At 40.6% G+C, this 24,624-nt stretch overlaps 1 protein-coding gene across 8 annotated transcripts in view; it reads right to left on the bottom strand.

The window, feature by feature from the left end:
* IGF1 (insulin-like growth factor 1 (somatomedin C)) overlaps positions 1–24,367 on the bottom strand; it is a 78,204-nt gene extending 53,837 nt beyond the window's left edge. For 2 of the 8 annotated variants that reach the window (XM_010853424.1, XM_010853428.1), the window contains exons 1-2: positions 24,076–24,367; positions 19,438–19,597 (exon numbers count right to left, since the gene is read on the bottom strand). In XM_010853424.1, coding sequence (XP_010851726.1) covers positions 19,438–19,597; positions 24,076–24,138 — 223 coding nt within the window. In that variant the 5' untranslated portion in view covers positions 24,139–24,367. Of the gene's footprint in view, positions 1–19,437; positions 19,598–22,254; positions 22,477–24,075 lie in introns of those variants that run through there. The other 6 variants (XM_010853425.1, XM_010853429.1, XM_010853427.1 and 3 more) reach the window with 5 other exon arrangements.
* Between the last annotated feature and the right edge of the window lie 257 nt (positions 24,368–24,624).

Genomic DNA, 24,624 nt, shown 5'->3' with positions numbered 1-24,624 from the left:
ATTATGAGAAGCACTGACCAATAATACAGCTATTCCTGCTTCTGCCCTTGTAATTCCAGTGCACAGAAAGCACACATGCCCCAAAAAGGAATGGCTGCAGAGGAAGCTCTCAAGGAGGATGCAGGAATTGAATGCCATCCTGGCTAACCCACTTGCAACCTCAGTATGTACTCCAGTCTAGATCAGGTAGGTATTTCGCTCAGCTGTGTCCAGCTCTTTGTGACCCTATGGACTGTAGCCTGCCAGGCTTCTCTGTCCATGGAATTTTCCAAACAAGAATACTGGAGTGGATTGCCATTCCTTCTCCAGGGGATCTTCCTGACCCAGGGATTGAACCTAGGTCTTCCACCCTGCAGGCCATCAGGAAAGCCATTCAAACAACTCTTCCTTCAAATTATCTCTGGAAGCTTATAGCTGGCCTTGATTCCCTGAGCATTTTGTGATGACTCCATGGGTATTATCTAAACTGATACTCACAAAAAACCCTTTTGGGAGGCAGGGAAGGGCTGACTGTACCCATTTTACAAGCAAGAGAACTGCCCAAAGGTACCCAGGTTATACTCAACAAAGCCAAGTCTCTTCAGGGTCTCTTCACCTCAAATTCAGAGCTTCTTCTAATACCTAATATCTCTTTGGTAACAGAAGAAATATTCAAGTATACCCAGGCATTCATAGTTGAATTTCTGTTTAATTCAGAAAATCCCTGCTTTGAGGATTTCTTGTGCTGAAAGAAAAGGAATCAGTGATGCCCATGTTCTTTAGGTCAGATCCTATCTGGACTAGGGGATACAGAGGATCAGGTGGGAGGGGGAAACTCATGACTCCAGGTAGAATTTGCGTGGAACTTGTAATGGAACTGTCATTGGGTTGTCACTGGACATCAGCTGGAAAGAACTCCACAAAAGGAAGTGTTCTTTCATGAGCTTTCCATCAACTCAAAGTCAAAGCACTTTGTTTGCCCTTATTTCTGGCCTCTCTCTGGCAATATAACTCATTCATACGTCTACCTAGTCAAGAACCCAGGCAGATAGAAGGTACATAAAAGTGAAAAATTCCACCTTACTTTTAAATACCAGTGGAAAACCTCATAAGATGGTAGATAGGGAGAGGAAAATGAAAATCCTTGGTCTTCATTTGTAGACATGATTTGAAATCGGCCATGTTCTGGAGGAATAGGAAAAAAAATGCCATGTTTGTATTTATTATTTATTTTATTGCTTTCAGATTTGTTTGATGATGACTCCTACACATGGGTAAGTGCTACATTCTTAAGCAGGTTGAAGACAACCTTAAGGCTGGTTTGATGTCATACTTTGAGAATTTCATAAGTTAAAATTAGTTGTCCATTAATTATTAGCCCATTAATATTGGTTGTCTCTACTGGCTTCCTTGTTTCAGTTTTCTTGATTTCTAGCACTATCTTGGGTACACAGTTGTCCAGAAGACACTGCTGAATTAAATTACACTTAAGAAGAGTGGCTTTCTTATTTTTTCGTCCACAGTTTACAACTGATCATTTTGATCAAAATGGTTGGATCCATTGCTGAAGTCACTGAGTTTTGACTTCATAATCTTGTAACTTGTTGACAGCCCTTCTGCCAAGGCAAACAGGACTGAGAACACCTTTCTAGGCATTCAGTAACTTTAGAAATAGACATTTCAGTGTGTAGTATGCAGAGGTCTTTCTATTTCGTTTTTGTTGTTTTTTGTTTTTTTCCTGGGGCATTTGTTCTCTACCTGGCGCTGGCTCAATTCACTCTTTCAGCCAGGCCCCCAGGAATGGATGGACTCCTGTAATTCTGACACAAAATGAGCATACAAAAGGTTTGCTGAAGTTCCTTGTGAGACATGTGATAGTGATTTAATTTGAAGATCACAGCAGCTTCCAATGAAAAGGATCATGTTCTGTTTACCTACATTCCCTCAGTAGTTCCCCTTAGAGACAGCGTTTCTCACTCCCTACTTGAAAATGCCTAAAAGTCCACAGGAGTCTTCCAACTCAGCCATGCCTGCCTGTCAACTGGGTTACTGCCTTCTTATGGGTACACACAACTACTACGGGCTTGACAGGCCAAAGGAAAATGGACAACTTAATTAATTCCGTGCAAACGCAGCCTGTGCCATCTGTGTACAGGGGGGTAGGTGGGACTCAATGGCTTTCACCTTTGAGGCACTTTTAGTTAACTAGACGGCATAAAGCATGAATACTCAATAAAAAAACCCCACACAACATAGGCTAGATTATGTGTTATTAGAGGAATATTATTGCTATTCAGAGGAAAGGGAGTTAACATCTGGTAGAAAATGTTACAGAGGAGGTGACATTTAAGACAGGAACAGAAGGAAATCTCAGGAAAATAAAACGTGTGGTAGTAAATCATCTAGGTCGGATGTTGGAATATGTGGGGGGCATATGTAAACTCAGATGCCTATCAGAGCCACACAAGTCATATAAAGGAGTGAAGTGGACCAGAATAAGGTAATAGAGAATGGTGAGGATTTTGGTAAAGCTGAAAATATGTGCCAATCTAGAGGAAAGAGTCATCTAGTAAATATTGACAGATAATTCAGTTTCATGAAAACACTGTATTTGCCACACAAAATACTTTTGAAGACTAGATATCACTTACAGACTGCCAGTTTGTGAACACTGCTGTAGGGAAACACTAGATAGACATTAGAAACAAAACATTACAAACAAAAATACATTTGGGAAGTTAGATAGAGGCCTTGTATAAAATGCGTTACCATCAAGCTGTGGAGTTTGGATTCAATTTACTTAGCCACGAATGGTCACTGGAAATTGTTTAGAAGAGGGATAAAGTGATTAGGACTGGGCTTTAGGAAGATTAATCTCATGGGTGGGATGGCTGGTGTCAAGCACTATTGGACACAAAGCCATCACTGAGGAAGCTGTTGCAATAGTTTTGGTGAGTGATGAGGGGGACCTCAACAGTGATGGGAATGGAAGGAGGCACACATGTGTAATCTTCCAGCGAATTGGTAACAGCTGTTCTGGATCTTGGTGCAAAACAAACTACAATGCTACAACTCGCTTTGTCTGAAGAGTTGGGTTTGATGGTCTCCACTGTCCTAAACACTCCGAGTGATTGTGCAACTTGTCTATCGCTCTGGCTGGGAACCTGGCCTTTCCTGCTTTACAAGATCACTGACCAAAAACTCCACTTGCTCTTGAAGAAATATCTCTTTGATGATCTCTAAATTATTGAATGTCCAGTTTTTCAGATTTAGGTTTTTTTCTTTACCAGGAGGATTTTCTTGTCTTTTCAATGCTACCTGAACTGTACTCTTGCTATGTTTGAGGAGAGCTGCAGAGTTTGTTAAAAATAAGACGTGTATCTTATTCATATGCATTGGCAGTGGCTATCTTAGTGCCTGGGTGACAGTATACAAGCAAGAATTGAGTGTTGAATTGAATAAAAAGAAGGATATATGATTGGTATCCAAGGAAATCTTGTATATCCGGAATATGAGTGTCAGGGATCGATGTATGCTGAGGCCATATGGGTACGTAGATGAATAAATCAAGCCTGTAAGGCAGTGGTCCCCAACCTTTTTGGCACCAGGAACTGGTTTCCTGGAAGACCATTTTTCCATGGACCAGGGGATGGAGATGGTTTCGAGATGATTCAAGTGTGTCACCTTTATTGTGCACTTTATTTCTATTATTATTACATCGGCTCCACCCTGTATCATCAGGCAGTAGATTCCAGAGGTTGGGGATCCCTGCCCTAAGGAATTGTGATCAGCTGGAGGGGCACATACTCCACTTAGAAGGCTCTAGCCTATAGCTGCCACTCAGGAACACCAGACAGCAAAGTTAGATCACCCAGTTTTTCAAGGGAAGCTGTTCATCTTCATCTCTATTTAAAATCTCTTGATTTTTAAAATTTCAAAATTTGAAAAACGTATCAAGTAGATCAAAGAGAACGTGTTTGTTGACTAGGTTCAGGTGGGGTGGGGGTAGGGTCTGGGACCATTTGGTGACATCTGTTCTAGAGTATTAACTCTATGAGGGTAGAGGCAGTGCTTACTCATTCCTTTCATCATTTCATGTTTTGCTAACTAGAAAGCACTCAGTGAGTCAAGTGGACTGGAATAAAATAGGGGAGAATTATTCCTGTCTGAGTCAAGCTTGGGGTTGTCTGATTGATATAATTTTTTAAGTTGCTTACTAGGACTTTATTTAAGATCCTTTCACAATGCTGATTTCCTGTGCAATTTAATCTGGAGTTGTCATGATATTAAGTATCTCATAATAAGTTCAATGAAATTCTGCAGGGACCCAGTTATGGTGCCATGATAATGAGAGATGGGAATGAGAAAATGCATAAAGGTCCAAGTCCAGAAAGAATCCACTGTGATACCAATTTGATAGCACAATGAATATGATAGAAAAACTATTACAGTGCAAGTCTTTGCAGAACCACATTGAGGGATGTGATTATAAATGGATGCCAGTACATATTTTTTACTTGATATATAATGAGTCCTTATTTGCTATTATGAAACTTCTTTGAAGGCATGGCTATATCCTCCCCTGGGTATTGCTTAGGACAGAGCACATGACTAGCCAATGATGCTATAATGGAATTGATTAGTTAGTGCTATAATTTTACATCCATACATTTTACTAAAGTACTGAACAACAGCAATGAAAGAAGAATGCTAATAAGGCAATATACATGATTCACATCCAGTTAGATCCCTTAAAGATTTTTACACATTTCCACGAAATAACAATAAATGTCAGTTCTGGAAAGGTCTTAGAAATTATCTTGTCAACATTCTTTCAATGGGTAGAGTGCCAAAGAGTCAGCAATATTGTTGTGTTAAAATGCTATGGGTTTAAGTCTAAATGAATTCAATATATATGTGTGAGCTAAGTCAAATACCACCTTATCCTAGAGTTGAATACAGTGAAGACGTGGCAGGTACTTAAATTTTAAGAAAAATGTTTGTTAAAAAATATGAACATGGCTTATTCCCCTCCCCCACTCCTGGAAAATTGTGAAAAGAGATCCCAATAATCCCATTTCAGAAGCAGACTGTCTTGGTTCATCCTAATATCATTGTTCCAGTGGAGACAGGTTTGAAGACTCGTGGGACTAATCACCAAATTTATCAAGCTATTTCCTGGAAGAGCTCTGAGTAAATCCAATATTCCTTGACTCTTCGGTGCAAATACTCCCTTTCTTTTAGTGTCATTCAAGGAAGAGAAGTTACAAACTGGCTTTCTCTCACTTCTACCTACCCAGCTGAGGCATCGTGTCTTTCTGAGGAAGCCATGTCTTTCAAATAACCAGACCTTCACTAACGGGCTCATCCTGGGGAAACAGCCCAGCTCCAGAACGGGTCTAGTGAAGGCTATCAACTGGGGAACCAGCTGTCCCTTTGAAAAGCAGATTTAAAGTTTACCCCTCACCTCTCAGTAAGTGACAGAAACCCACTTTTTCTTAGTTTAAAACTATTTCTCTTACATCCCAATGGGAGTCCTAATGCAACTAATCAACTTGAAGTTAGAAGAAATAATGCTAGAACCTGGCTGAGGATGACAAAGGCAGCAATACGATATGAGTAAAACACACATTTCTCCCCTCCATGCAATTAGAAATATTTTTTTAAAGGACTCTTGCTTGGCTGTTCTTAAAAATGTAACTATTGAAAAAGAAACTGGCAAGATCTTAAGGCCTGGACCTCAGTTCCTGGCCCCAGTGATGGGTTTGGAAACTGCAGCCACAGCAATTAGGAGTTCCAATTTCCAGTTCACAGAAGGTCAGGCCGTGGGGTTATGCGTGGAGCAGTTCTATATTTCCTCTGAGGAAAGGCTCCACCAACTTCAGAGGATTAGGACTTGATACTGTCGAATCAGCATATACATTGCTAACCATCACAAGCAAGTTTGGCCCCAACACCATTCTTCAACTCCTTAGTGAAAGTCCAGATCTGAATATTTTGTGTTCTCTCTCTTAGACGAGAGAGAGAGCTATCAGTCAGCAGGTATTTGCTATTTCCTGTGATTCGGTAGACCAGGGCTCCTCAAACCCTTATGTGCATAAAATCTCTTGGGTATTTGCTAAAATGCAGGTTTTCTTTCAATTAGTTGAGGGTAGGGCCCCTGGTTCTGAATTTCTAACTAGCTCTCAGTTGGCTTTGAGTAGCAAGACTCTAGATCTAGCTACACTAACCTGTAGTTTTACTATGTGACACTGTAACATTTGTTACTTAAACCCAATTTTCCCATCATTAATAAGAGATTATTTCTTGTCACAAAACACTTTCCCTGGCCTTCAGTGAAGTCTGGCTTATTCTAAGAAATAGACTGTTTTGTTCATTATGTTAGCTATTTTTGCAGGGCAGCATTGAAATCATTTTTATTGATTGAAACCAATTACCCATGGAATGACTTTAAGACACTAAGTGATCAGTGCCTACTTCAGAACCAGCCAGAAATAAGTCCTTCTGTATCTTTAGCCATTTTTGATGGTGGTTGAGAGCAACATTACTGAATCCTTGTCTGATTTCTCTGGTAAGGGAGATCTCCATAATTGCATGCAAAGTACTGGTAATCTGCAGAAATGCCAGCCAGATTTGTGGCACTAATACTTTTACAAGTCTTATGATTCATATGTTTCAGGGCTCTCAGGATGTCTCTCTTAAAGTAACCCTGAAATAATGCCTACAGAGGGAGTAGGTCATTGATCTTCTCAAAATCTATCCCCAAATATCTGTTCTATAGTGAGAAGCAAGACTCAGAGAAGGACACTTTGGAGAGCCAAAAGCATCTCTATACCAAATGGAGACAGTGGAATTATTAGGTGAATGAAATTAGCTGGCAGTGGCATCTATGCCTAAAACATAACCATCCCTTTAATAGAGAACATTTGCTGTGCTTGACGAACTCAGAGTGAAATGGTTGGATCCATAGGAAGGAACATGCTGAAAATGGTTTCAATATGATCCTGCTTTTTCACTCAATAGCCATTGATTGAGGGTGTCCAGCCAAAAACAATGAGAAAATGAGCCAACAATAGTCTTACCCTTTGACCATATTAGATATAGTTGCAGCTGAAATTTGTTACATGTTTCAGGAATAACAAAGCATCCATATGGAACAAATATTTGGCAGTATGGCAGCTGATGAAACCAGGAAAAATTAGACAAATTATCAATTGCTCACTCCCAAATTACCCCAAAAAAAGAAATTAGATCCATTTCAGTAGCTTTGCTTTCAAATTTCTTCATTCCATGAGTCACCACTACCTTCTGCCAAACTAAATATGTCTATGAACGGCTGGAAACTTTAATGGAAAGAAACATAAAACTCAAAATACGTAGGAAAATTTAAGCTTCTTCATGGAAGGCCTTCATGGAAGACTAGCAAGTCAGGAATGTTTAGAGACAGAAATAATGCATCAAGAATACCTTTTGTTTTGGGTAGCTTCTGAGTTAACAAGCAACACAAAATGCATCAACCAATCAACTTGCTAATGTGACTTTAAAATGGCCTCTAAAACGGAAATTCATTCTTTCCCTTTTTGTTTGTTTTAAGCCTGCAAACCATCAAACTACTAGAGTCTATGAAGATCCATAGTCCTACAGTCAGATTGATCAGATTTGGGATAAAAAGACTTGATAATATTATCCAAATGGGTGATAGAAATTGGGGAAAAGTTCTTGTGAGTGGTTAAGGGCTTAACTTTTCAAAGACTCTTCCGATGCGTGACACCAGAAGAATATGACATAGCTGTTCACTTTGAGTTTATGAACTGTGGTTACTAGTGCTACCTTCATATGGGTTTACCAAGGTTAAGTTTAAAACATCCAGCTATGCAAAGAGCCCTAAACAGAAGGGTGAGGTGACTGAATTACAGTCCTGGCTTTCCCATCAGCATGCTTTGTGACCTCATGCACATCATGTTTTTTCTGGATTTTTGTTTCCCTCATCCGGGAAGTGAGAACACTGAACCAGATTGCTCTATATGGTTCTTCCTAGCTCTCCAGTTCTTCAGTTATACTTTGGTAAGGAGAAAGCACTTGTGTTCTCTGAAGGCTGGTGCTCTTGTTGTTATACCTACCTTAGGATTTATTTGCCAGGAATATACCATTTGTTACATATCTTCCCTTGCCTGCCACTTCTCCTTTTAGTATGCTTACCTCAGTTGAAGTAAGAAAGAGGAATTGAATGGAGGTTCTGTTCTCAAAACCATTCTCATAGGTGAAATCTATTTGTGCGGAATCCTATGATAGCTCTTAAAAATTCCCTGTTGACTAGAATTAGCTTACTGTTGATCTAGAAGTTTCCACTGGGGCCACAGTTAAGGAATCCCAAGGGGTGACACCTCAGGTAGATTTTTCCTTCTATACCTTCAGTCTCAGATCCACAATGGCGGCAGTAGCAAATGCAAAGTCATGGGGTATACCCTGGGGACTGGTAGAAGGAGATAGCTTTTGGAATGCCTTTTTAAACATCAAGTCAAGGAGTTTCATTAAGTGCCCTGCATGCTGCAAAGGACAGAAAAAAACTTTTAAAACTTAGTCTCTGGGTTTTTTTTTTTTTGAAAGAACTCAAAAGAAAGGATAATTCATGGCAGCAGTAACCAGTATTTGACTGTGGGTTTCTACATCAAATGTTGTGTCTCTAGGAGTGGCTGTATGTAAAGCCTCTGGGCTAGAAGAACCACATGTTCACAGGTCCATATGGTGATCAGACTCAGAACTTTTATTTCACCAAAGCCATGCTCAAACAAAAAATCCAATTCTTCTAAGTCAGACTGTGATAAGGAAGCAGTTGAGGTGGACAAAGATACTGCGAGTACAAAGATACTTTTCTGATTACTGAGTATATTCCCTCTGCTGAGCATTGCTTCTTTGAGGGTAAGCAAAAATCACCAGTAGCTGACTTGGGAGAATGGAAATCTTTTTGCTTACATGTGGTACCTCAGTGACTACCTAACCACTATCTGGAAACTAACTCTTTGAGCAAGCTCAGTGTGGTAAAGTGATAGGTCCCGTTTTTTTGTTTCGTTTTGTTTTGTTTGTTTTTTTAAATACTTTCTCCAATAAGGATATAAACAGTAATACTGAGTAAGCATTCTGAAGATCCATTAATAGACTTTTGGGTGGTCTAAATTCAAAGTGATAGATAATAGAAGATACCAGCATGCTTTTATTTTTAATTAATTAGGTTGAGAAGATACACTACCAAATGAACTTTTCTCCACTTGTAATTATTGCAGAACCATTGAACTAATGGTTCAAAGTCACTAAAGGCTAAAGTCAAACCACTATTCAATTCAGTCCACTAACAGTGAATATTTGGATTCTCTTTCAGTTTCCAAAGCCCCTCTATAGATGAGCCCTAAAAGAACTCTGTGGTATAGTATTTTTATTCTTATTTTAAAAGTGAGGAATATAAGACCCAAGGAAATTAAGTGGCTTCTCCAAGAGCGTACAGCTGTTAAGTAAGGGGGCTGGGTGAGCCCCAAATGTGGAACCTCTGATTTCCAAAGCAATACTTTATTGATCTGTTTCTGCTTTCTGGTGGTTCTGTTTATAGATAATAAAATGACTATAATGATACTCAAATAGGAAAGATAAAAGCAGGGAAAAGGAACCAGGCTTTTAAACTCTGAATTGAAAGCCTATGACCAAGAAGGGAACAGCCACAAATACTGAAGTCAAAGAAAAACCACTTTTTTTTTCATTTACTCCAAGTTGTCATACTCAAACTTCTAAGCACACAATGTTTCTCATTTCTGCCTTCCCATACTGCTGTTACTAAAATAAATGAGTTCCATAGCTATCAGATGAAAAGGAGGGCTTGCAAACACCTTTTTTTATTGGTAGCCTATAGGAAGAGAGCTTTATTTTCAGAGAGAAGCTTTCAAAACTCCAGTAATTCTTCTTGTTGCTCTACTCTGGGCAATGAACCACAGACCCCATTAGCCAGTGACTGATAATTAGTTTGTGTGTCTCTTGCACTCATGGCTTTCCCATCTCTCTGGCTGCTTTTCTTCTGGAGCCAGCTCTAGTCCAGTAGTCTTCAACAAGGTGTAATTTTGCACCACCCGCCTCCCCAGGGGATTTTGGTAACACCTGCACAGATTTTTGATTATCACAATTTGGAGGATGGGACTTCTGGCATCTAGAAGGTAGAAGTCAATCAAACATGGTGCTAAATATTTTACAATGCACAGGACAGTCCCTCTCCACCAGCAAAAAATTATCTGGCCTAAAATGTCAATAGTGCTGAGGCTGAGAAATCCTGTTGCCCATGGCACTGCTGGGGGAGGTGAGTAGGGAGCGGGAGAATAAAGTAGCATGTTAAGACATGCCACTTGGTCTTACAAAAGGGCTGGGGCTGGAGGCAGGAAGGAAGGAGGAGTGAGGAGGCTGAAATATATATAGTGTCCCAAGTCAGCTGAATCCAGAATTCCCACCCTTTGTGCTCCTTTCCCTAGTTTCACAGATTATCAAGAGTAGGTTGCATGTAGGTTGGCTCAGCACAGACTTTCTTCATCACTTGCCTCTGATGAAAGACGCATTTCATCAGGGTAAATGGCACAGAGGTAGGACCATCTTCTCAGAAACACTCACAGAACTGACTCTATGACTAACCCATCTGAAAGCTTAAAAGACCCTTCCAACAGCCTTTCTAGTACCTCAGCTAGACCACAGGTGAAAGAAGAAAAATCTGAAGAGATTCATAGAGGATTTGCTTGGAAATGTGAAAAAAAAAAATCAGGTGTAAATTTCTTTTGGCTTAGGGCCGTCAGAGAAATCTCCAGAAAAGAAGCTGATCCAATAGACTCGTCAGGCTGTTTCAGATTTTCCAGGAGCACAGCTTTGCTAAGTCATTCCAAAGCAGTTCTACCCAAGTTGACATTGGAGAGAGTGACCAAAGAGTCAGAATAATATAATATATAATAATACTCTAAATCATGACCTGAAGTGGATTTGGAATGCCCCAGGCACATTGAAAGGCCAAGTGTATGGTATAGGAAAAAGGCAGGGGATACCTTTGGTTTGTACACATTTCCACAGCAAGGGAGTAACAGTCTCTCACTCTCTGAACTCTCTAACTTCAATCTCAGGAAATTTATTGGAATGAGAGCATCACCAAGATCTATGTTCATTTGGGTGAGACTGATTGAAGGCATTGAAATTTATCAGGTAACTTAGACATAAGCATGGTCCATCACAGATAAAGGTGGAACACAGCATGAAATCAGGAAACAGAATCAAGAGTATCTCCTCCTTCTTACTTCTGCACTAATTAGCAGGGGCATGACCTTGGACTTGTCCCTTCTCTCTGAGTTTAACTTCTAGTGTTTGACTAGATTATTTTTCAAGGCCTTCCAAGCTTACAGCAATCTTCAATTTTACTTTCTGTGAACAATTTGGTAGTTTTATTACAGAGATATATACTTAATCAAGAATCAGGTTCTTGGGTATCTTCCCGGGGACTTCAGCATGCCCATTCTCTCTCTCTCTTTTTTTTGGCATGGAAACCCTTATCCCTGCACAACGCCCGAGCATTTAATGCAAAAAAGATTTTCATTTAAAAGACTGTGTGGTCTCTGCTGATTGCACAACTTCTCTTTGTGTCCATGCTGCTGCTGATCAAATATTGCAAAGCCATTAATTACCTTTGGACAAATGCAGAGGGCCATGTGCAAAAGTTCTGGCCAATTGCATAAAGTAATATGCCAGATGTAAAGTAAGTGAAGGGTTTTTCGTGGCATTTAAGGTTCAGTGAAAAAGTAAGAGGGGCAGCTATGCCAAGAATGAAAGGCCAGAGCTTGCCAAGTGCTTCTTTAAGGGGCTTTAGCCAATGTGAGACTAAACAATGCATTAAATAAGCATACAACTTACTGCACTTAAAGAATCACACGTCAAATAACAGCTCTTTGCTATGTTTTAAACATGATCTCACATATAGATAAAGACAAGTGAAATGTTCTGTTGTCATCTCCTTAGTCTAACAGCTAATAAGGCCTGGGGACTTGAACTTTCCAGGCAACCAAAAGTAATTCTTTGTGATGTAAGAGCTTGCTGATGTTCCATGGAGAGGTGTAGGATGGAGCTCTGCCAGGGCAGCAGCTCAGTACAGGAATGATTTTTTGCCACCATGGTTGTCAAAGACTCTGGCTGCATAAAAGGGCAAAGGTTTCGTAGCCCATTATGAAGAACAATGAGCAATCTCCTTGGGAAAAATTGCCTGCCTGTTTGCAGAGTGTCTGATTCTTTGGTGTAGGCTCTGAAATCAGAAGAAAGTCAGCTAGAGGCTTGAGGTTGGCTCTTTACAGAGGCCCTGAGAAATACTGGCATGGTCCATGATGTCTGGACTAAGTATACAGAGACCCAGCTGTTTGGAAAATACCAACACTCCTCTGGATCCAAAATGGAGCTATGAGCCTACCAGCCAGGAACATCTGAGACCTTCCAATACTGATGGTCTTCAAGTAACTGGTTGAGAGGCACCTGCACTGGTGCAAGCCTCCCATCCAAACCTTCCCCAGCTCCTTTCATGGTCAAGTTGGGGAAGACACTTCTGCCTGGCTCACTCTCGGGCTTATGTTGCCTTATGACCACTTCTCCTTTACCACCTCTCTTATAAAACCCAGAGAGAGATGCCTGGTCCAACAAACAGTTCTTCTTCAGTAGGTCTTTGAGGAAAAACAGCAGAACTCATAGCCACTAGGAAAGAAGCACTGGAGGTCTGGTGGCCAAGAAAGAAGAAAAGTTGAAGTTGGCCAGAGGAAGGAGTCCCCTGGATCATAAGACATATCCATGTGCTCAATGGGGAGCTGCAGTGTGCCATCTGAGTGGAGTCCAGTCTGTGAAGGCAAGGGACTCAAATGGCAGCAGCCTCTAATCAAAGAAACTTTTCTTGTGCAGCCTGAAGAAATTCTATAAGTATTTCCTAAGTTTTTCTAGAAGGTAAACTGTAGGGTCATTCCATGGATGTCTCCTTTGAGTCTCCTTTCAAAGAAGTTCAAAATCAACTGCGCCCCCAGGGGTTTCTGTTCCTGCTCTCCCAGAAGATGCCAAGGCTTTTTGGAAGCGTATCTCACTTTGCAACACTTTGGACTTTAAACAATGTGAATGGGCAGATGTACGTGCTTCTTGTACGCAGGAGACCTTGACTTTGGTTCTGGATCCACCCAGTAAGGTAAACCACAAACTCTCTATGTCTCACATTTCTCACTTGTCCAGTGAAGCAATGATTTTTACCATCTAAGACTGGGGTAAAGACAAAGTGAGAGAGCTGCTACAATTGGATTTTGAAAAAATGCAAATACTAGTCAAGCATAAGACATCCTTTGTGCTACTGATACTGCTGTAAGTATTACTATTAACAACAGGTTTTATCGGCTGCCCCTATAGAGAGAAATAGGTTTCTCTGGTGGCTCAGATGGTAAAGAATCTGCCTGCAGTGCAGGAGACCCGGGTTTGATCCCTGGGTTGGGAAGATCCCCCGGAGGAGGAAATGACAATGCATCCCAGTATTCTTGTCTGGAGAATCCCATGGACAGAGGAGTCTGGCAGGCTACAGTCTATAGGATTTCACAGAGTTGGACATGACTGAAGCAACTTAGCACACATCAAGAGAAATGAATGTGTAATGAATTGGGCTGCCCAGACATTTGCAGTAGACTCTGTAACTGATCCCAGAAGAGAATAAATAAGTATAATTGCTAATGTGTTTATGATGCTTACCATGTGCCAGGCAGTATTCTAATTTAATATGTTCTAATAGATTAACCAGTTCTGTGAGGTAGTCCTTGTTTTGGAGATGAGGAAATTGAAGAACAAAGAGGTTAAGTGACTTGCTCGATGCCACCCACCAAGTAAGTTACAGAGCTAGAATTCACATCCTGGATTCTTGACAGTAGAGACCACACTTGGCCTTGACTCCTTCCCTCTCTTGCTTCTTGTAACTGTTCATCAGGGAGAAGATGGTCTTGAGGTGCTTGACCATATCAGAAAAATGCAAATTATTGCATTTGCAATATTGCAATATTTTCTAAATTTGCACAGAAATCATCACTTTCTTAGAAGTCCCTTGGTTGCCCAGACTAGTCCTCTTGGGCATATTTAAAGAGTAGTAGCCACTAGTGAAGGTTAATATGAAAACTCACTGTTTCTCTTTAAGAATATTTGTGGCCTGTTAGCTTAGTGGTGCTAATGAGACCAGTGAAGGTGAAAGTGAAGTCGCTCAGTCGTGTCCGACTCTTTGTGACCCGGTGGACTGTAGTCCACCAAGCTCCTCCGACCATGGGATTCTCCAGGCAAGAATACTGGAGTGGGTTGCCATTTCCTTCTCCAGGGGATCTTCCCGTCCCGACCTGGGGATCAAACCCAGGTCTCCCGCATTGCAGGCAAACGCTTTAACCTCTGCGCCACCAGGGAAGCCCAGGGCCAAGGTCAAATCCCACATGTTCCAATTAGCTTAAAAGAGAAAGTCACAGCCAGTGACTGTACCTCTAACTTTGACCAGCTGTCACACAAGTGCATAGCTGGAGGTCTAAGGGGTGCCAAGCCAAGGAATGCAAATGGTGTAGCTCAAATCCAGCCCCACTCAAAGCTAATGCTAACGCCCCACTCAATGCTAATGGTGGCTGAGTGTGTCTTTGGGTGTTCCCAGTGCTGTACTCTCTTCTTTAATTGGATAGGCAGTCTTAAAAGCCCGGGAAAAGGCTTTTAGTCAAGGTTTAGAAGACTATAGATTCAATCTGCACCTCTAATTTATAAAGAGCAGTTAAAAACTGACCTACTTAACTGTCCTTACTTTCAGGAGACTGAAAAAATGTGAAGATGAGAACTGTCAGTTAGTCCTTCCTAGCAAAGAAAAATGGCAATCTGTTTTCACGAGGTGTGTGCTTCTTTGGCCAGATGACTTGCATGTATTTGGTCATGTCTGAGCTTATATTCCATCCCTGAGGGGTTGGAACTCAGCATAAAACAAAAATAAAACAAAGGCACTGGCTTCTCTTGCTTTAAGTAGGTGGGGTCCCCTATCTGGAGATGAACAGAAACTATGTGAAGAAGATAAAGGAGTCTAAAATGTTCTTTGGTCACTATTTGAATCCAAGATTCTCCTTTCTTGAATAGTACCAAATCCTTGTTAATTACAACCTAGACTATGAGTCTGTTAAAAGTTAGAAGAGGTCATTTACTTGAACAAAATCCCCTTGTTTTATAGACAAGGACATTTTGGCCCAGGAAGTTTAAATGCCTGCCAAAGTCATACAGCTAATGAATGACAGGTCTGGGAGCAGTTTTCTGAGCACTATATTTCAAATGAAAGAAGCTTGAGTTAATAATAATAACCTCAATCTAGGAAGGTTGTTGCAATCAATAACAATGAAATTCATTGCAAAGTTTTACTTAAACTCTTTATAAAACAGTATGGTTTAACACATGAAGAATGCCATTCATTTATTCAGACCTGTTCTTAATAAGTATGCATTGGAAGTATATTTTACAAAAGCTATAAATCTGGACTAACCAAAAGGGTATCCAACTTTCCTTTCTAATTGATTTACTTCTCCTTTTTCCCAGACCGTGGAGATAAAGCATATACAGTTTATTTAAGGGACTGTTTATAGACTCTTAAAACTAAAAAGGACCCCAGAAACTCGCTTTCTTTTAGTTGCTCTTAATTGAAACCATTCCAGGTGGTTGGTTGTCTGTCAATTTTTAAAGTATCTTCAAGGAGAGAAATTCCACAAGCCTCTAAAGCATATGTTAAAATGGTTAATCACCATGACTGTCAAAAATAGTATCTATGGCAAGCTGAACTTTTCCTATTTTCCTTGAAGCTCTTTTCCTCTTGCTCTGGTCCATGCACAGCAAGGTTGTGACAAACTGCTCTCTGTGAGCCTCCTCCATCAATCTGGAAAGATAATAGCTAGCTCTTTCCCAATGTGCCAACTCCATTAGGCCACCATTTTTCTCCCAAGACTATGAAAGTACAAGACTGGTTGACATGCTCTCTTACTATGATATATAGGGAAGAATCAGTACTTAGCTCTTCTTTGCAACTTTCATTGCATGTAATGTCTGGTGAAGCTGTGTTCATTATAGAGGAACTTTTGCACTTATGCTGGGAAGATGTTTACAAAACAGATAACTGAGAAGGTGGCATGCTCTGTGCTCTAGTGGAGCTTAGGCTTGTAGAGAAATAGGAACTCATTTAGAACATTGGGTTGATCGACACAAAATAAGTGTTACTGCCCCCCCCCCCCAAAAGAAAAAGTTATTCAGGACAGTTCTGCCTCTTAATAGGGTTAAAAATTCCCCTTGTTAAATATTCTGGCCCAGTAAAAAAGATAGTTTTGGAGGTAACATTTTTTTAAATGTTTGCATTTCAAACTAAGATCAGAAACCCCCTTCCACAGTTAGAAAAAATCCATACATTCAAAATGGATTTGAAGCAGCTTAAAATGAAGCACGCAGCCACAACAAAACTTTGAAAGGGGTAAAAACAATAATAAGAGTCAATTGACAGTGGGTAGAGGTAGGGAAGACTGCTTTCCTCTAGAAAGTATTTCAAAGGCTGTAAATGCTTAAAGCTGACTTCTTCACACACAGTAAATCTCAAGGGACAAAAAGGAAACTCAATAAAATTTGTTGACAACAGTTAATGCCTTGAAGAATAATTGGCTCAGACATGAAACAGACCATCAATGTAGCTTAGGGAGGATCTAAATGTCTCCTCTAAGTCATTGTTGGTATACATTGTATTCAGTTGAAAAGATATAAAGTTTTATCGAATAGTTGGGTAAATATGAGGCAGAAAGGATTGTCCAAAGTACCTGACAAACTTAATTCTTGATGATTCTAAAGACTAAGATCCCTAACAAGTCATGCCATTACATTCAATGGGATTCAATTCAATTCAGTCCTGCCAGTTCAACAGTCAAACTTGAGCCGCAGCTGTATCAGCCAGGCATTGAGCTAGATACTGGGATTCAATGGTAAACAATCTGGCCTTTGGTATCAAGGAGCCCATTGAGAGGGTAGATCTTGGTCACCTGATTTTAAAAATGGGAAAAGTATTTAGGAAAAGCATAAGGATTGCATTTTTCTTCCATGATTATTTTCCTCTATGATACTTGATAATACTTTTTTTTTTTTTTAACCTCCTAACTAGACTGTGAGTTCCTTGAAGGCAAAGTTAATCTCTCATTCATTTCTAGGTATCTCACTCATGCCTGTACTGTGTCTTACACATAGCAGAGGTTCCATCAATGTTCTGAATTAAATGATTTAAAGGGGTTAACTTCTCTTGGGCAAAAAGGCTAGTCCAGTTGACTAGAAAATTAACAAGAATAATTTTGTGCATGACAGTTTATGTCAGACAAATAATTTACATTGTCACAGAGTGCTATAAACCAGAACTTAGGAAACCTAGACTCTCAATAATAAAACACAATTTATAAAACCACCTTCTATCCAAAGTTATATTCTATACATTAAGAGTTGCCATGTAGAACCTTCCCCTTTCAAATTATTAAGATAGAATTAAAACACATTTATAAAATCTGATCATTTGAGTAATAGAATGCCTTCCAGTGAGTTGAAATCAGTTTCCATCATAGTTGTCCAATACCCTTAATTCTTTGTGTGAACATATATAAGTATCAAAGGGTAACTTGGGATCAAATTTTTTTTTTCTTTCTCATTTTTTTGTCATTTAACTGTAAGCATCACAGTCATAGAAAGATCCAGTTTCCATGCACTGTGCATGGAAATCCTGGAGCATGTCACATCAAATGTGGCAATTCAATCTGGCACATAACCCAAGACACTTGGGGGCTCGGCCATCACCTAGTGAACTGGATAAAAGGAAATGGCACAAATGGATTATCAAAGCAAAAAAAAAGGTCCTCTTGGGCATAATAACTGAGACCCACTTATCCATTTTTTAAAATGTGGATCAGTAGTAGCAAAGTAAAGAGTAGTGACAAGCCATCGCTGGGTGATGTTGATGTGACACATTTGCCTTCTGCCAGATATTCTGAAGGTAAAACAGGTCTGCTATTCGAAAAGCACTCACCAAATGAACTCATTCGTCTGCACAGAAACAGAGAATGGGACAGAATTGCTTTATTGCCAGAAAAATAAATGAACTCACTCAAAGCGTTGGCTGGAAACAGAGAGTGGGAATTTGCCCATTTAAAGAGTAGAAAGCACGTCTCACTCTCTGTCACTAGTTGTTGAAAAGCCATTTGTCACCGAATCTACAATGAGTACAGACCATCAACATGCCTATCAACTTCTTCCTTCCATTTCTCCCTACCCATCCCAGACTGCTACACTCACAGACACCTCCTTCCAGTCTCTCTCTCTCTCACACACACCTTCCTGGGAAGAAGAGAGAGACTGGAAGTGTGTGAGTCATCACAGGAGCTATTCAAAGCCTAGTGGGTAACTGAGGTAAGCTGTCTACACTTAAGCCACATGAACCTCTAAGAATGATTCACGGCCCTGAAGACCTGAGTGTCAGTTTCCTGAAACTCTCTAAACTTGCAAAGAATTAAACAGAACGAGCATCTGGCTTTCCATCACTCAGTGTCCTGTAACATACATGAGCCAGATGCCTCTGAGGTGTGTTCTCTAAGTGATCCATTCCCTCAAGCAGCAGGGACTCCCGTGTGTGTTTATTATTTATCCGCAAGCATGGACTTGCTGTCTACTTTTTATTGACTGTTGACTTTTTAATCACCTGAGACCTACTTATGGGATAAGTGACCTTGCACTTGTCAGAAACCCTTTTCCAGATGGAGACATCACTGGAGAGCCCCAGAGAAGGGTGACATCAAAGGAAGGCAACAACAAAGCCTCAAGGTCAGTGTGAACGGAGGGCAAATGAACTCAGCATTTCAGTTTGCATTGAGCAAGAGCCTGTGTCTTTGCAAATGTACCTTTCAGCGACTTTCACCTTCTGTCTGTTCGGGGTGATTTCATATCACATGGAGACATCTGGGATGTGCCCCTTTGCCAAGTCCACCTTCCTAGTTTCCTCCAAGTGACCTGGCACTTAAAACATCCCTACACGTTCACATACATTGCTTTGTGCACCCACAGATCTGGAAAACCAAAACCTCAACCCCCCAGGGCCATTTTGTCCTGTCTTTTCCCCGGAAGGAATGGAATAGTGAGGGCAGAGCAGAATAGTTGCGGGAAAGCCTAGCGGGAAGTAGTTAAAAGACAAACTGCTAAAGAGGAAAATTCCATCCAAAATCTGCAAAACGTGCCACGGCCCCGCTGAAACACTAGGCTCGCATTAAGGTGAGGAATCTCGGAGACTGAGGACGGCTGCCAGCCACAGGCAGTCATTCAGTTCTTCGCACACTCCCGGCAGTTGTAAATCCACAGAGCAGTGAGAGGGAGGCTACTTACTGAAATAAAAGCCCCTGTCTCCGCACACGAACTGGAGAGCATCCACCAACTCAGCCCCGCAGAGGGTCTCGGGTCCCGCCGTGGCAGAGCTGGTGAAGGCGAGCAAGCACAGGGCCAGATAGAAGAGATGCGAGGAGGATGTGATGGGCATCTTCACCTGCTGAAAAAGCAGAAGGAGGGTCATCTTCCTCCTGGGTCCTTGCCAGGGGAGTGGGGGCAAGTCAAGGGTGCCTTTACCCCAGCTCTGCATTCCTGTTATTAATCAAAACTATGCCCTCAGGAGTGCAACAAGGTGTGTGAGTGACCTCTGAGCAGGTCTTGGCATCATGCTATCTGAGTTTAATCCTCTTGCTACTGTGAAACCTTGGGGAAGTCCTTCTTGAACCCTTTCTTTATGGGTTCCTATTACAATTCAATGAGATAAATGTCCTGAAACATTTAATGTGTGAAGGTGAAAGATGCTTTTATTGCACACCACTCAGAGATCCTGGTAAACCGCTGGAATCATCAAAGGTTAATTTGTGCTCAGTCCAGACTTGGCACCAGATATGTTTTATTAATTTAAATTCTCTCAAATTGGCCATCCACAGATGGCATGTGCATCCATTACTGACCAGAATATTAAATTAACCAGAATGTCATTCCCCAGCTACTGATTAAAGAGAATTTACTGCAGCTGAAAAAGAACTTGTGAAAATACTATATATCATTATAGCTTTTTTTTTCTACTTAAGAGAGGCAGAGACAGAATCAGAGGGAGAGAAAGAGAGACTGAGAGATTCTTACCTGAAGAACATCAGCAGTTAACAACTACAAGTAAAAGTTAAAAACCAGGAACAGGAAACATCTGAGAATTTCAGAATGAAACTGGTGTATGGCAAGTAAACCCGACTCCTTTTGCATTCTAAAGCCCCTTGTGTCAAGCTCAATGTCAGATCAACACACGTGTAGGCAGTGCCTTCCACGAACAGGGAACTGGGCTCAAAACCTGCAAAAGTCTTTTTTTTTTTTTTAAGTCTCAGGAATTCTGACTTCATCTGTTGGAGGGACTTAAGTGTCACTGTATCCTTTTTATAGCAGAGACCCCTGGTTGGCTTGACTTAGCCAGTGACAGACAGCCAACTGTCAGCCCTGCCAGAGGCAGGATTCCTGTGGCTCAAGTCTCCATCCTTGCTCTCAGCAGTGAAACAATGCAAAGGTGATCATTAAGTTTTTCCACATTGCTACTTGTGGCACAAAGATGTGGTTTCTTCTAGGAAGCCTCCCAAGGTGAGTAGCTTTATCCCTCTCAGATGCATTTACTTTCAGCAGCATCAGCAGAGTCAGTGACAGGATGTTAAATCAGGGACCCCTATCAAAAGGTCATAGAGTTAAACTGGAAACTATCATTATGAAAAGAGGCTTTTCTGAACCTCCCAGTGGTGGCAGGTCCATTCAACTCCATCACTTTCAAAGAAACAGGATCAGTCATTTATTTTCCGACCACCTTCCTTGCCCTCCCTGGACTCTTAATGGCTCTCTACATCAGTGGCAAAGTTTGCTCCATCACTGAAATTAAGATTTCCATTTTTGTGGCCAGACTTTAAGTTCAGCAATTGGGGAAAAGCCTAAACCCCTGATTCTCGTTAACACAATGTAAATATTTAGTTAATGCTTGTGAAACAGTTGAAGATGAAAAGCGTCCTCTATTTGCAAATCATCATAAATAATAGACATAAAATAGAAGAGGAGGTGAAAGCTTGATGGAGAATTTCTTCCATTTTCTCCATAGGACCTGTTCATGGAAACCCTCCACCCCCACATAGCCAAAGCCACAGGGACTGCTAGAAACAAGTTGTCATCCAATCCTCATCTTTCTTAGTTATAAAATAATTGGTGGGAGTTTTCCCTTTCAGTATTTCCAGTGGAAATCTCAACAAGTCCAAGCCAACTGGACTTCCTTGCCCTTTTCAAAAGAGAACACTCATAATTGATCTTACAGAACATGCCCCACGCTCTGGCAACCAGCCAGTTCTAGAACGTATGTTATTTTGCCAGTCCTATTTCTCCATTGCTCCCTTCTCTATTGAGTTAATGGTGAAGCTTAAGGCAAAGCACCTGCAACTGTAGATGCATTCAGGTTCTTCAGTTGTTGTGAAATCCAGGGAAAAAGGAACTCAACTTAAAGCCTTAGGGAATTGAGAACTTCGTTAAATGTCAACATTATACTTTTAATAGCTATTTCTTTTGTGTAACACATTTAAACTCAGCAATACCTATCAGTCTCTAGCATTTAAGAATTTAAGATTTATTTTTTACAGATTTCCCTCTTTTGTTTCTTCCTTTTTTCTCCTTTTTGCTGAGTTATGTTCTCAGATAAATATCAGCACTTATAGTTCTAGGACAAGATAGAACCTCTAGTGCATTTTCTTTTAGTTCAGGAAACAGTCCATCACACCCACAGAGAACCAGAGAATTTATCACATTATGTTCCCCCAAAAGAAAACAATAAAGAACTTGCTTAGGAATTAAAAAGTTTGAAATGAGTGGCCCCATATGTTCATCATTTCCTTGGCCTTTTATTTTTCTAAACACAAAAGAAATGAAGAGAGAGAAAGGAGAGATCTGAAAGAAAGAAATGAAAGAAGAACTAGAAAGAGAAGAGAGAGGAAAAAAAATTCCAGAGCACTCTTTCTCAAAAATCATTTACAAATCCAAAATTTTAAAAACCTTTCTTTTTATCTTAAATAAATGGAATATCAATTGGTTCCAGATGTCTGGGTTATAATAAAAATGCCCAGCAAAATTTGAGGGCAATAGTCATAAGAAAATACTCACTGTAGGTGTAACCATTTTTGTTTGTTCCAGATCTTTTACAGCAGGTCAGGGTGGGTATTATGAGACTGATGTGAATAGAAAACTGAGGACTTAAAAACATGTGCTGCTTTGTGGGTGGGGTTTGTGAAAGCATCTAGTTACATTTGGACACCCAGGCAGGTATGCTATGAGCCTGGGTAAACTGCCTTTTGTCCATTCAGACAATAAACAAATTGCACGGCTGGGATTTGAGTCAATCTTCTCTTCCCAATCAAGCCACCGATTTCCATCGTGTGCCTATTGTAGCCGTCCTGGACAGGGGCCGAAACTCAGGTCCTCCCCTGTGCCCTCTTCCCTCTGACTCAAACACTTGGAAATATCTTGAGACTCACAGTACAATCAGCTTGTGAGCTCTGCCTGGCAGACACCTTTACTCATTGAATTACATTTGAAAGAACCACGTAGCTCCCTGAAACCACTTCCTGCTCCAAGTACAGGAAAAAGCAACAACTTATGGCTAGCTAGCTCTACTTCTGAAAAGTTCAGCATACACAGCATGGAAAGTTCATTTGGAGTTTTCCAAACTTGTAATTAATGCAGAGATAACACCACACAGCCCCTTTTAGGATCGTCTAAGTAGGGAGACAAAATCCCCAGCTGTCAGACCATATAGCATATGTGTATACTGACTTCATTTCTTTTAAAAGCAAGGTAGCCAGTGTGCATCTTGGCATCTCAAGGGTGGCAGGATCAGGTGCCCGACAAGGATGTATTCTTAACTCCTAAGCCACTGACTTGACTAAGAAAAGTCGTAGTGGTGGAGTACTTGAAAGCGGCAAACGGGTGCTGGACTAAGCGGTAGGGACGTATCATGAATTGAGCCCACAGGCAATTGCATCAGGGAGCCAGTGACAGCAGCTTAAAAATGCTTGCAAATTGGAAAAATACAAGTCTTGAAAGATATAATTTTGCTGAGAATGGAAACTTGAACTAGGGCCAGTTATTGGAAAGGCGAAGTCAGTGCATTGACAACGCTAGCCAAATTTACCTAAAGAGACTTTACAATCCCAAATACAAAATCCGCGTTTTACAACACAAAACCCCAAGTCCAAACTTCGCCCCTGAGAGTCCTCTTCAAAAGAAAAAACTTGGAATAGCAGTTGCTAGAAAGTTTCCGCTTTCCATATACAGTGTGCATTTGTTTAAATTATCCGAATATGCAAGGTCAGCAGGAGTTCTTAAGGAGTTCTTTTTCAGAAGAGCAAATGAAACTTCACTCTAACTTTGACTCTCTGGGCATAAGTGCAGAGAGTTCCGGGACCTTAGCTCCAAAGATCATATTTAAAAGCTTTAATATCATTTAAAACGTAACTCTTTGTATGTGGCATGCCTTGTAATCAAAAGTCCTGGCAAGTTACACACACACACACACGCACACACAACCACACACAGTCCTACATACACATGAACATGGTCTTAAAAATAAAACATCTGCACCTGCAAAAAAAATCCAAAAGTTCATATCCATGCCCTATAGCCCTTAACCATAGACAGGATTTAAAGGAATCTTCTATAATGACACCACTCAAGCCCTGAAGAAGTGGAGGATTTAGCATAAGTACCTTGCAATAGTTTTTACTCATACAGATATCTGTGCAAAGGCATTTATCTCCCGGAGCTATTTTTTCAGATCCCACAGAATTGCATATTCAGCAATTTATAAATAACTCCCAGTGCCGAAACAATGAAAATTCTAAAGTGAAGAACATTTCTAAGCAGAAGCAAACAGTACACAATTTAAAGAAAATTCCCCAATGACTTCAAAGAGTAAGAAATATTTACCTTCAAGAAATCACAAAAGCAGCACTTAAATAATTGGGTTGGAAGACTGCTGATTTTTCCCATTGCTTCTGAAGTGCAAAGTCTGGAAATGAATTGGTTAGCAGGAATAATGAGGCAAAAAGAAATCCAGGGAGATGGGAGATGTTGAGAGCAATGTCACATTTCAATTTTGAGGACTTTATTCCATTGCGCAGGCTCTATCTGCTCTGAATTTAGCAGTGACAGTGAGATTTAGCAAACAGAAGAGGGATTTAGAGAAAATCCTCACATTTATCTACAAAACACAGACACTGTAGACAGGAAACAGCTGGGGGAACGCTTGCCTTCTCTCTCTCTCCCTCTTCTGGCAAAGTTATCGAGTAAGGACTTTTTTGGGCATGGTGACAAATAACATCATACCTTTGCATTTTAAAACTAGAGCACAGAAGCATTTTTTTCCCTTAAAAGAATGTGTGTTAGTGACAAGAGGAGCAGACATTAAAATACTGATGCTGTCCTCTGATTAACTTTCTACCGGGCATGAAGACACACACATCTGCTAATACACCT

This window comes from Bison bison, unplaced genomic scaffold (assembly GCF_000754665.1).
Source record: "Bison bison bison isolate TAMUID 2011002044 unplaced genomic scaffold, Bison_UMD1.0 scf7180017864327, whole genome shotgun sequence".
Classification (NCBI taxonomy): Eukaryota; Metazoa; Chordata; class Mammalia; order Artiodactyla; family Bovidae; genus Bison; species Bison bison.
This window is presented reverse-complemented; position numbering and strand designations above follow the sequence as displayed.